General features: G+C 38.9%; 1 protein-coding gene across 1 annotated transcript in view; it reads right to left on the bottom strand.

Moving 5' to 3' along the window:
• Window positions 1–1,829: 1,829 nt before the first annotated feature.
• Window positions 1,830–12,944, bottom strand: part of TTC29 (tetratricopeptide repeat domain 29) — a gene marked incomplete at both ends in the record, with an annotated part of 250,407 nt that continues 239,292 nt past the window's right edge. Inside the window, one exon of the mRNA XM_079697160.1 lies at window positions 1,830–1,918. Within this exon, the coding sequence (XP_079553286.1) occupies window positions 1,830–1,918 (89 nt within the window). The remainder of the gene's footprint in view (window positions 1,919–12,944) is intronic.

Raw genomic sequence — 12,944 nt, 5'->3', positions numbered from 1 at the left:
AGCATGTTTTGTCATTAATAACAAGACCTTTTCAACCACACCTTCGTTTATTTTAACAAAGTGACTTTTTGGAAAGCCCATAAAATGAGGGGCTAGTGGTCAGGGGAGTCAACCATGTGACTAGAAGGTTGAAACTTTCCACCCTATGTCCTGACCTCTGGGGAGAGCGAGGCTGGAGGTTGAGTTAATCACTAATTGTCAATGATTTAACCAATCATATCTAGGTAATAAAGCCTCCATAAAAAACAACTGAAAGGATTTGGGGAGCATCTATATTGGTGAATGAACTGAGATGCTCAGAGGGAGCTACACCCTAGGAGGACATGGAAGCTCTGTTCCCCTTACCCCATGCCTTGCCTTATACTTCTATTTTTCTGTTCATCTACATCTTTTATTATACTCTTTATAATAAACTGGCAAGTGTAAGTATCTTCTTCCCTGAGTTCTGTGAGTTGTTATAGCAAATTATTGAAGCTGAGAAGGGGGTTGTGGGAATCCTCAGTTTGTAGCCAACTCAGCCAGAAATACAGGTGACAAGCTGGGACTTACAATTTGCATATGAAGTGGGGGACAGTCTTACGGACATGATTCCTTTATCTGTGGTCTGTGCCAACTCCTGGCGGTTAGTGTCAGATTTAAGTTAAATTGTAAGACACCCAGTCAGTGTCTGCTGAGAACTGGAGTGGAAAAACTCACACATTTGGTGTCAGAAGTGGGGCAAATAGAGGAAACAGAGTTTTCCTTTACCTGGGTGAAGCAGACTGTTTTCAGCAGTACTTATCAGTATGATAGTCTCTATTTGTAACAATCCTTTTACATATGTTGAAAAGGTTCCCAGGAATTTTAGTAAATCTTTTCCTACCTTTATTCAGCATAGACTTCCTTAAGCTTAAAACAATTTTCTCATTAGACACAACAAAATTTTGATTCTATAATAGCATTATTTCTATTGCTTCTCAGCCTTTTGACTAAGATTAAGTGTAATAGCACTATTTCTGGTAGAATAATGGATAAGAGGAAAATTTTACAGTTTAGCTTATGGATAATTATTGATATTTCTAAGCATTTGGGATATATTTAATTTTCATGTATTTAGATGTTTTAGACTAAATTTGTAGTAGCAAATTATAATACAAAATCCAATGAAAATATAGTCATAGTTTTATTATAACTCTGTATTATTTGTAACATACTCATATTACAGGTATCGAAGACTGAAGTGATATGATAAATTACTTCTTGATTTGTTGTTGAGTCAAAAGTTGGTTTAAGTCTCATTTGTTTTGATTATCTGGAAATCTGAAATAAAATAAATTATAAAATTAAATTTTACATTAGACTAGAAAGCAAAAAAAAAAAACCTTGCTTTTAAGATATTGCAATTGGCCTTGAATAACATGGTTTTGAACTGTGGGAGTCCACTTATATGCAGACATTATTCAATAGTAAATACTACAGTACTATACAATCAGTGGCTGGTTGAATCTGCAAATGCAGAGCTGAGGATATGGAGGAAAATATGTATACGGAGGGCTGACTATAGGTTATATGAATATTTTTGACTGTGGGGAGAGTTGGCATCCCTAACCTCCATGTTGTTCAAGGATCGACAGGATTTTGTATTCTGTAATTTTTAGACATAGCTTAAAAGATTAAAAGTACTTAACCTTATGTATTATTTAAAAGTAACTCTATGATTTCTTTCTTTTTTTTTTTTAACCAGTGTTTTAGTATTAACTTATCAAGTGTTAGATGAAGTTACTTTTTCTGTGTTTGGAGAATTACATTATACTTAGTATCTTGCATAATGTGGATACTTAATAGAAAGTTTAACTTGATTTATCATACCCACTGAGGTCCTCTTCCGAAAACTCTGAGGTTTGATATACACTTTCAATTGTGGATCTTCTAGACCCTCCTAAAGAAAAAAAGATGTATACATTTAATGGTTTATCACAAATAGAGTTTACAGTTCTTTTGAGTTTGAATGTGGGAATCTTTTTTCAGGGGTCTCTACCCTTATCACCTGTATGACAAAAGTTTATGTATAACTTGTATCACCAGTGCAGATTATATCAGTCAAAGATGGCCACAATGATATATCCCACTCTACACGTTCCTCAAAAGTATGACCTTGCCACTTCCCCTTCAAGAGGTGGAATTCAATTCCCCTCCTCTTGAAACTGGGCTAGGCATAGTACTATTTTGTAATCAATAGAATGTGGAGGAAGTGACTGCATGACATCCAAACCTAGATAAGAAAAGGCTGTGCTGCTTCCACCTGGTTCGCTTAGGATGCTTGCTTTGGAGGAAGTCAGTCGCCATATAAGAAGTCTTACCACCCTGAGATTGCCATCCTGGTGAGGCCATGTACAGGTGCTCCAGTTGACAGTCCGAGCTGAGCCCAGCCTTCTAGCCATCCTGCCAAAGCTCCACTCTGTGAGTAAAACTTTCTTGGATACTTCAGATCAACCCATCTGTCAGTTGAGTATTATCATTGGGTAACCTCAATGGATGTCTAGCCAAGCCAGGTTCGAATTCCTAATGCACAGAATTCTTGTGATATATGAAATGGCAAATGGAACAGCCACTGTTTGGGGATAAGATGACTTGTTAAAGCAAAACTCTGGAGGACAATTAATTTAGAGAGCAATATAAAGTATCCAAATAATCAAATAAGATATGGGAAATTTAGACATAAACAGAAATATTAATTTATTACTTAACTTTCATATCTGCCTTTCTACTTTTTTTTAAACATCTTTATTGGAGTGTAAGTGCCTTACAATGGTGTGTTAGTTTCTGCTTTATAACAAACTGAATCAGCTGTACATATACATATATCCCCATATCTCCTCCCTCTTGTATCTCCCTCCCACTCTCCCTATCCCACCCCTCTAGGTGGTCACAAAGCACTGAGCTGATCTCCCTGTGCTATGTGGCTGCTTCCCACTAGCTACTTATTTTACATTTGGTAGTATATATAAGTCCATGCCACTCTCACACTTCGTCCCAGGTTACCCTTCCTCCTCCCTGTGTCCTCAAGTCCATTCTCTACATCTGCATCTTTATTCCTGTCCTGCTCCTAGGTTCTTTATGACCACATTTTTTTTTTTTTAGATTCCATATATATGTGTTAGCATTTGGTATTTGTTTTCCACTTTCTGACTTACTGTACTCTGTATGACAGACTCTAAGTCCATCCACCTCATTACAAATAACTCAATTTCATTTCTTTTTATGGCTGAGTAATATTCCATTGTATATATGGGCCACATCTTCTTTATCCATTCATCTATCGATGGACATTGAGGTTGCTTCCATGTTCTGTCCTGTAAATAGAGCTGCAATGACAATTTGGTACATGACCCTTTTTGAATTATGGTTTTCTCAGGGTATATTTGTTTTTTGTAGTTGGATTGCTGGGTCATATGGTAGTTCTATTTTTAGTTTTCTAAGGAACCTCCATAAAGTTCTCCATAGTGGCTGTATCAATTTACACTACCACCACAAGTGCAAGAGGGTTCCCTTTTCTCCACACCCACTCCAGCATATATTGTTTGTAGATTTTTTGAAGATGGCCATTCTGACCTGTTTGAGGTGATACCTCATTGTAGTTTTGATTTGCATTTCTCTAATGATTAGTGATGTTGAGCAATCTTTCATGTGTTTGTTGGCAATCTGTATATCTTCTTTGGAGAAATGTCTATTTAGGTCTTCTGCCCATTTTTGGATTGGGTTGTTTGTTTTTTGATATTGAGCTGCCTGAGTTGCTTGTAAATTTTGGAGATCAATGCTTTGTCAGTTGCTTCATTTGAAAATATTTTCTCCCATTCTGAGGGTTGTCTTTTCGTCTCATTTATGGTTTCCTTTGCTGTGCAAAAGCTTATGTTTCATTACGTCCCATGTGTTTATTTTTGTTTTTATTTCCATTTCCCTAGGAGTTGGGTCAAGAAGGATCTTGCTGTGATTTATAGCATAGAGTGTTCTGCCTGTGTTTTCCTCTAAGAGTTTTCTACTGTCTGGCTTAACATTTAGGTCTTTAATCCATTTTGAGTTTATTTTTGTGTATAGTGTTAGGGAGTGTTCAAATTTCATTCTTTTACATGTAGCTGTCCAGTTTTCCCAGCACCACTTATTGAAGAGGCTGTCTTTTCTCCATTGTATATTCATGCCTCCTTTATAAAAATAAGGTGACCATATGTGCGTGGGTTTATCTCTGGGCTTTCTATCCTGTTCCATTGATCTACATTTCTGTTTTTGTGTCAGGACCATACAGTCTTGATTACTGTAGTTTTGTAGTATAGTCTGAAGTCAGGGAGCCTGATTCCTCCAGCTCCGTTTTTCTTTCTCAAGATTGGTTTGGCTATTGAGGGTCTTTTGTGTTTTCATACAAATTGTGAATTTTTCTGTTCTAGTTCTGTGGAAAATGCCATTGGTAATTTGATAGGGATTGCATGGAATCTGTAGATTGCTTTGGGTAGAATAGTCATTTTCACAATGTTGATTCTTCCAATCCAAGAACATGGTATATCTCTCCATCTGTTTGTATCATCTTTAATTTCTTTCATCAGTGTCTTATAGTTCTCTGCATAAAGGTCTTTTGTCTCCTTAGGTAGGTTTATTCCTAGGTATTTTATTCTTTTTGTTGCAATGGTAAATGGGAGTGTTTCCTTAATTTCTCTTTCAGATTATGCATCATTAGTGTATAGGAATGCAAGAGATTTCTGTGCATTAATTTTGTATCCTGCTACTTTACCAAACTCATTGATTAGCTCTACTAATTTTTTGGTAGCAACTTTAGGAATCTCTACATATAGTATCATGTCATCTGCAAACAGTGACAGTTTTACTTCTTTTCTGATTTAGATTCCTATTTTTTCTTTTTCTTCTCTGATTGCTGTGGCTAAAACTTCCAAAACTATGTTGAATAATAGTGGTGAGGGTGGGCAACCTTGTCTTGTTCCTGATCTTAGTGGAAATGGTTTCAGTTTTCCACCATTGAGAACGATGTTGGCTGTGGGTCTGTCATATATGGCCCTTATTATGTTGAGGTAAGTTCCCTCTATGCCTACTTTCTGGAGGGGTTTTTTTTTTTTTTATCATAAATGGGTGTTGAATTTTGTCAAAAGCTTTCTCTGCATCTATTGAGATGATCATATGGTTTTTCTCATTCAGTTTGTTAATATTGTGTGTCACATTGATTGATTTGCATATATTGAAGAATCCTTGCTTTCCTGGGATAAATCCCACTTGATCATGGTGTATGATCCTTTTAATGTGCTGTTGGATTTTGTTTGCTAGTATTTTGTTGAGGATTTTTGCACCTATGTTCATCACAGATATTGCCCTGTAGTTTTCTTTCTTTGTGACATCTTTGTCTGGTTTTGGTGTCAGGGTGATGCTGGTCTTATAGAATGAGTTTTGGAGTGTTCCTCCATTGGCTCTATTTTGGAAGAGTTTGAGAAGGATAGGTGTTAGCTCTTCTCAAATGTTTGATAGAATTTGCCAGTGAGGCTGTCTGGTCCTTGGCTTTTGGTTTTTGGAAGACTTTTAATCACAGTCTCAATTTCAGTGCTTCTGATTGGTCTTTTCATATTTTCTATTTCTTCCTGGTTCAGTCTTGGAAGGTTGTGCTTTTCTAAGAATTTGTCCATTTCTTCCAGGTTGTCCATTTTATTGACATAGAGTTGCTTGTAGCAATTTCTCATGATCCTTTGTATGTCTGCAGTGTCAGCTGTTACTTCTTTTTATTTCTAATTCTATTGATTTGAGCCTTCTCCCTTCTTTTCTTTATGAATATGGCTAATGTTTTATCTATTTTGTTTATCTTCTCAGAGAATCAGCTTCTAGTTTTATTGATCTTTGCTATCATTTCCTTCATTTCTTTTTCATTTATTTCTGATCTGATCTGTATGATTTCTTTCCTTCTGCTAACTTTGGGGGTTTTTTTTCTTCTTTCTCTAATTGCTTTAGTTGTAAGGTTAGGTTGTTTATTTGAGATGCTTCTTGCTTCTTGAGGTAGGATTGTATTGCTATGAACTTCCCTCTTAGACTGCTTTTGCTGCATCCAATAGGTTTTGTGTCATCGTGTTTTCATTGTCATTTGTTTTTAGGTCTTTTTGATTTCCTCTTTGATTTCTTCAGTAATCTCTTGATTATTAAGTAGTGTATGGTTTAGCCTCCATATGTTTATATTTTTTCCAGATTTTTTTCCTGTAATTGATATCTAGTCTCATAGCATTGTCATCAGAAAAGGTACTTGATACAATTTCAATTTTCTTAAATGTACCAAGGCTTGATTTGTGACCCAAGATATGATCTATTTTGGACAATGTTCCATGAGCACTTGAGAAGAAAGTGTATTCTGTTGTTTTTAGATGGAATGTCTTCAAAATATTAATTAATTCCATCTTGTTTAATGTGTCATTTAAAGCTTGTGTTTCCTTATTTATTTTCATTTTGAATGATCTGTCCATTGGTGAAAGTGGGGTGTTAAAGTCCCCTACTACTATTGTGTTACTGTCTATTTCCCCTTTTGTGGCTGTTAGCATTTACCTTATGTATTGAGGTGCTCCTATGTTGGGTGCATAAATATTTACAATTGTTATATCTTCTTCTTGGATTGATCCCTTTATCATTATGTAATGTCCTTCATTATCTCTTGAAATAGTCTTTATTTTAAAGTCTATTTTGCCTGATACAAAAATTGCTCCTCCAGGTTTCTTTTGATTTCCATTTGCATGGAATATGTTTTTCCATCCCTTCACTTTCAGTCTGTTTGTGTCCCTAGGCCTGAAGTGGGTCTCCTGTAGAGAGCATACATACAGGTCTTATTTTTGTATCCATTCAAGCCAGTCTATGTCTTTTGGTTGGAGGATTTAATCCATTTACATTTAAGGTAATTATCAATATGTGTGTCCCTATTACAATTTTCTTAATTGTTTTGGGTTTGTTATTGTAGATCTTTTCCTTCTCTTGTGATTCCTGCCTAGAGAAGTTCCTTCAGCATTTGTTGTAAAGCTGGTTTATTGCTGCTGAATTCTCTTAGCTTTTGCTTGTCTGTAAAAGTTTTAATTTTTCTGTCAAATCTGAATGTGATCCTTGCTGGGTAGAGTAATCTTGGTTTTAGATTTTTCTCCTTTATCTCTTTAAATATATCCTGCCACTCCCTTCTGGCTTGCAGAGTTTCTGCTGAAAGATCAGCTGTTAACCTTATGGGGATTTCCTTATGTGTTATTTGTTGTTTTTCCCTTGCTACCTTTAATATTTGTTCTTTGCATTTAATTGTTTTGTTTGTTTGTTTGTTTGTTTTGGTACACGGGCCTCTCACTGTTGTGGCCTCTCCCATTGCAGAGCACAGGCTCTGGACGCTCAGGCTCAGCAGCCATGGTTCACGGGCTTAGCTGCTCTGCGGCATGTGGGATCCTCCCAGACCGGGGCACGAACCCGTGTCCCCCTGCATTGGCAGGTGGACTCTCAACCACTGCGCCACCAGGGAAGCCCTGCATTTAATTTTTGATAGTTTGATCAATATATGTCTTGGCATGTTTCTCCTTGGATTTATCCTGTATTGGGACTCTTTGTGCTACCTGGACTTGATTGACTATTTCCTTTCCCATATTAAGGAACTTTTCAACTATAATCTCTTCAAATATTTTCTCAGTCCCTTTCTTTTTCTCTTCTTCTTCTGGGACCCCTATAATGTGAATGTTGGTGCATTTAATATTGTCCCAGAAGTCTCTGAGACTGTCCTCAATTCTTTTCATTCTTTTTTCTTTATTCTGCTCTGCAGTAGTTATTTCCACTATTTTATCTTCCAGATCACGTGTCCGTTTTTCTGCCTCAGTTATTCTGCTATTGATTCCTTGTAGAGAAGTTTTAATTTCATTTATTCTGCTGTTCAACATTGTTTGTTTGCTCTTTATTTCTTCTAGGTCCTTGTTAAGTGTTTTTTGTACTTTCTCCATTCTATTTCCAAGATTTTGGAGCACCTTTACCATCATTATTCTGAATTCTTTTTCAGGTAGACTGACTATTTACTCTTCATTTGTTTGGTCTGGTAGATTTTTATCTTGCTCCTTCATGTGCTGTGTGTTTCTTTGTCTTCTCATTTTTCTTATCTTACTGTGTTTGGGGTCTCCTTTTTGCATGCTGCAGGTTTGTAGTTCCCGTTGTTTTTAGTGTCTATCCCCAGTGGCTAAGGTTGGTTCAGTGGGTTGTATAGGCTTCCTGGTGGAGGGGACTAGTGCCTGTGTTCTGGTGGATGAGACTGGATCTTGTATTTATGGTGGGTAGGATCATGTCCATTGGTGTGTTTTGGGGTGTCTGTGAAGTTATTATGATTTTAGGCAGTCTCTCTGCTAATGGGTGGGGTTGTGTTCTTGTCTTGATAGTTTTTTGGCATAGGGTGTCTAGCCCTGGAGGTTGCTGGTCGTTGAGTGGAGCTGTGTCTTAGTGTTGAGATGGAGATCTCTGGGAGCACTTTTGCCATTTGATGTTACATGGAGCTGGTAGGTCTCTGGTGGACCCATTTCCTGACCTCAGCTCTCCCACCTCAGAGGCACAGGCCTGACACCAGCCAGAGCACCAAGGCCCTGTTAGCCACACAGCTCAGAAGAAAAGGGAGAAAAAAGAAAGAAATGAAAAATAAAATAAAATAAAGTTATTAAAATAAAAAAGAATTATTAAAAGTTAAAAAAAATAAAAACTAATGTAAAAAAGAAAAAAAGGAAAGAGAGAAAGAAGAGAGCAACTAAACCAAAAAACAAATCCAGCAATGATAACAAGCACTAAAAAGCATACTAAAAAAACAAAACAAAACTATCCAAAAAAAAAAAGGACAGACAGAATCCTAGGACTAATGGTAATAGCAAAGCTATACAGACAAAATCACACACAGAAGCACACACATACACACTCACAAAAAGAGAAAAAGGAAGAAAAAATATATATCATTGTTCCCAAAGTCCACCACCTCAATTTTGGGATGATTCGTTGTCTACTCAGGTACTCCACTAGTGCAGGGTACATCAAGTTGGTTGTGGAGATTTTATCCACTGCTCCTGAGGCTGCTGGGAGAGATTTCCCTTTCTCTTCTTTGTTTGCACAGCTCCTGGGGTTCAGCTTTGGATTTGGCCCTGCCTCTGCATGTAGGTCACCTGAGGGCATCTCTTCTTTGATCAGACAGGACGGGGTTAAAGGAGCAGCTGATTAGGGGGCTCGGGCTCACTCAGGCTGGGGGGAGGGAGGGATATGGAACGAGGGGAGAGCCTGCTGTGGCAGAGGCCTGTGTGACATTACAACAGCCTGAGGAATGACGTGTGTTCTCCCAGGGCAGTTGTCCCTGGGTCCTGGGACCCTGGCAGTGGCGGGCTGCACAGGCTCCCGGGAGGGGAGGTGTGGATAGTGACCTGTGCTTGCACACAGGGTTCTTGGTGGCTGCAGCAGCAGCCTTAGCATCTCATGCCCATCTCTGGGGTCCATGCTGATACCTGTTGCTAGCGCCAGTCTCTGGAGCTTGTTTAGGTGGTGTTCTGAATCCCTTCTCCTCACGCACCCCACAACAATGGTCTCTTGCCTCTTAGGCAGTTCCAGACTTTTTCCCAGACTCCCTCCCAGCTAGCTGTGGCGCACTATCCCCTTTCAGGCTGTGTTCACGCAGCCAACCACAGTCCTCTACCTGGGGTCTGATCTCCGAAGCCTGAGCCTCAGCTCCCAGCCCTCACCCCTCCGCCAGGTGAGCAGACAAGCCTCTTAGGCTGGCAAGTGCTGGTTGGTAACGATCCTCTGTGTGGGCATCTCTCCACTTTGCCCTCTGCACCCCTGTTGCTGCCCTCTCCTCTGTGGCTCTGAAGCTTCCCCCCCGCCACACCTCATCTCCACCAGTGGAGGGGCTTCCTAGTGTGTGGAAACTTTTCCTCCTTCACAGCTCTCTCCCAGTGGTGCAGGTCCCATCCCTATTTTTTGTCTCTGTTTTTCCTATTTTCTTTTGCCCTACCCAGGTACATGGGGAGTTTCTTGCCTTTTGGGAAGTCTGAGGTCTTCTGCCAGCATTCAGTAGGTGTTCTGTAAGAGTTGTTCCACATGTAGATGTATTTCTGATGTATCTGTGGGGAGGAAGGTGATCTCCACGTCTTCCTCTTCCGCCATCTTGAAGGTCTCCTACACTTCTACTTTTGACTTGAATGCACTTATCTAATAAGATGCTCTTTATCCTTGCTTATAGCAGGCCTCAGTGTCCAGGTCCCTTTTCACTTCCTGCATTCTACTTTTCATAAAGTTCTGCATATTTCACATTTTGTTCTCATGTCCCACCTACCACAGCTCCTGAAACATTTCCACTATATTCTCACTTTATTTTCTGAAATCCCTTGTACTTTCTTGCACTGACAGAATCCTGGCTGTCCTCTGAGGATACTGCCAGCCCAAAAGCCCTTCTTATTTTTCTTTTCATCAGTCCTCTTACCATTGTACTTGGAGATGGGCAGGTGTCCTCCTCCTTATTGTTCTCTTTCAGCGTATTTGCCCTCCCTTCTTCCCTTCCTAAAACTCACATCAGCAGTTTATATAATCAACTATTGTTGTGATCTACCTGCAACTGGATCGTTCTCAGTTCATTTCATCATTGGCTCATTGTCAATTTCCCACTACTTTCTTAATTTAACAATTTAAATGTACGTTTAGAAGATTCTTTCACCCTGGGTCTCAATTCCTTGAGCTCTGTTCTTTTAGATCTTGTCCTTTACCTTACCAGAGCCATTAATTCCCATGCTCATTCTCAGACTTTTTCATTACCTGTAACTGCAAGCCCCCCTCAAACTCAGTTTCCTGCATTCAACTAGTAGACTGCCAGCTTTTATGTTTTCTGGATCACTCCCTCTACTACCCCACCACTAGCAATTCTTCAACCCCACTGGGACTTCCAATTCTACCATCTTTTCATTGTTCCTCCCTATTTGGATTTATTCTTTCCCTTCTTTGTACCATTTAAACTCCATGGTCATTCATCCTCTTGTATATAGGTTGACTTCCTTACACTTTTTTTTTCTCACTTTGTTATATTCACTTGACAAAACTATAATCCCAGTTAAATCGAACTCTCTGCCTATTCCTCTCTTGCAGTGTAAGGCTCTGTGTGGCTGGAAAAACATACAAGTGGGTCTCACTTTAAATTCATGGTCACTGACATTAGGGGGCACTCAATACTTTCAGGCCATCCTATTAAATGTTCCTAGTCCATTCATTCTTCCACTCTCCTAGATGACTGATTTACTCTTTCTTCCATTTTCTCAAACCTCCAACTCTCTATATTCATTATCATTCTCAGCTGATGATTTATTTTCCAGTTTCATAGAGGAAATAAAACATAGTAGGAAAAAGCTTCCACAAGCTGTGTCAAGAGTTACTTACTTGTTTCTGTTCTATATGCTTCATGTCTCCCATACTCCCATCTAAGGTCAACCCCTCTAGGTCTTCACTAGATCTCATCCTCTCTTGCCTATACAAGACATGGCTCTAGTAATTCCTTCTGTCTTTCACTTATCAGTTTTTTTGCACTCTACTAAATCTTCCCCATCAGCATATACATATTTGGTTGAAGACACATGAGTAAGTTCTCATCAATGAATGTTACATACTGCTTCTGGGTCTGAGCATTAGGCATTGGGCATTCATTTCTCCTTAAAGTTTCCATTTTCCTCAATCTTGCACATGGAAATTTATGATTCAGTTTCAACCATGCAGACCATAACAACATCCAAGTCAATGGTTCTCAACTGGGATGACTTTGCTCCACAGGGCAGATTTGGAAATATCTGGAGATATTTTTGTCATCAAAACTGGTCAGTGGAAGTGCTACTGGCATCTAGTGGGTAGAGACCAGGAATGCTGCTAAATATCCTACAATGCTCATGACAGCCATTCCCCACCCTTCTCTCCAACAAAAAAAATCATCCAGCTCAAAATTTTAATAGTGCTATATTGGGAAACCCTGCCCTGGGGGATGGTGGAACAATAAGACAGAAGGTCATGGCCTCCTGAATGCCTGTGGGACTACCTTGTAAATGTAGACAGCTCACTTCAGGATTAAGGAAGAAACAAACTTCTATATTCTTAAGCTACTGTACTTTTGGGACTCTTTGTAATAGTAGCTTAGCCTTTACTTTAACTAATATATTCCATCACCTTTTGAAGTAAAGAACTACGCTGGGCTTCTCAGTTATAATATTTTGATCGCACCACAATACAGAGAACCATCCTGACATCCTAATGCCTGTTTTATTCTAGCTAATGTCTTAAACTCAACATTCCCTTTGGTTTGGCAGGATGTAACAATATTTTTTAAATTGGAGAAATTGTTCCTGATTTTCCAAGTTTGAAATTATGCCTGGTTGGTCTCAAATAACTGTTTAGCATTCATTCCCCAGATGCTCAGCAAAGGTGATTTTTATTGTGGAATAGTTTTCAAGTAGATTCTCTGAGAAGAATAGCTACATCTGCAGCTACTCTTTTACTCAACTTGGGCCACAATAGCTAGTTTTAAAAAAAGACATTCACACTTGCTGTGTTAGGAAGCCTTAGCAAAGGTTAATTTATACAGAGGAACATTTGAAGTTATCATTCAGGTTTTCTGAGACTTCTGTTCATTTGCAACAAGGTGAGCATCATGGGATTGTTGACTCTTGGTTCCATCTTGGAAAAGCAGTCATTTTGATTCCTAACCTAGGTTTCCTGTTGTGGGTCTGTTCTTAGGATATGACTTAAAATGTTTGATCTGTAGATCTTCAAGGAAGCTGGAAGATTAGGACCCATATCACTCCAGCAAGGGAGACCAGAACGAGTGCAAAGCTGAGAGTTTGGTATTTGCTTACACCGCCTACCATTTCAATAGAAATAGGCACTTCCCTGTTGCTGATAGTAAAGACTCTCAAAGGGTATATTCC

The sequence above is a fragment of the Hyperoodon ampullatus genome (genome assembly GCF_949752795.1).
Source record: "Hyperoodon ampullatus genome assembly, chromosome: 1".
Taxonomy (NCBI): domain Eukaryota; kingdom Metazoa; phylum Chordata; class Mammalia; order Artiodactyla; family Ziphiidae; genus Hyperoodon; species Hyperoodon ampullatus.
Note: the sequence above shows the minus strand (reverse complement) of the source record. Positions and strands in the feature narration are given on the sequence as shown.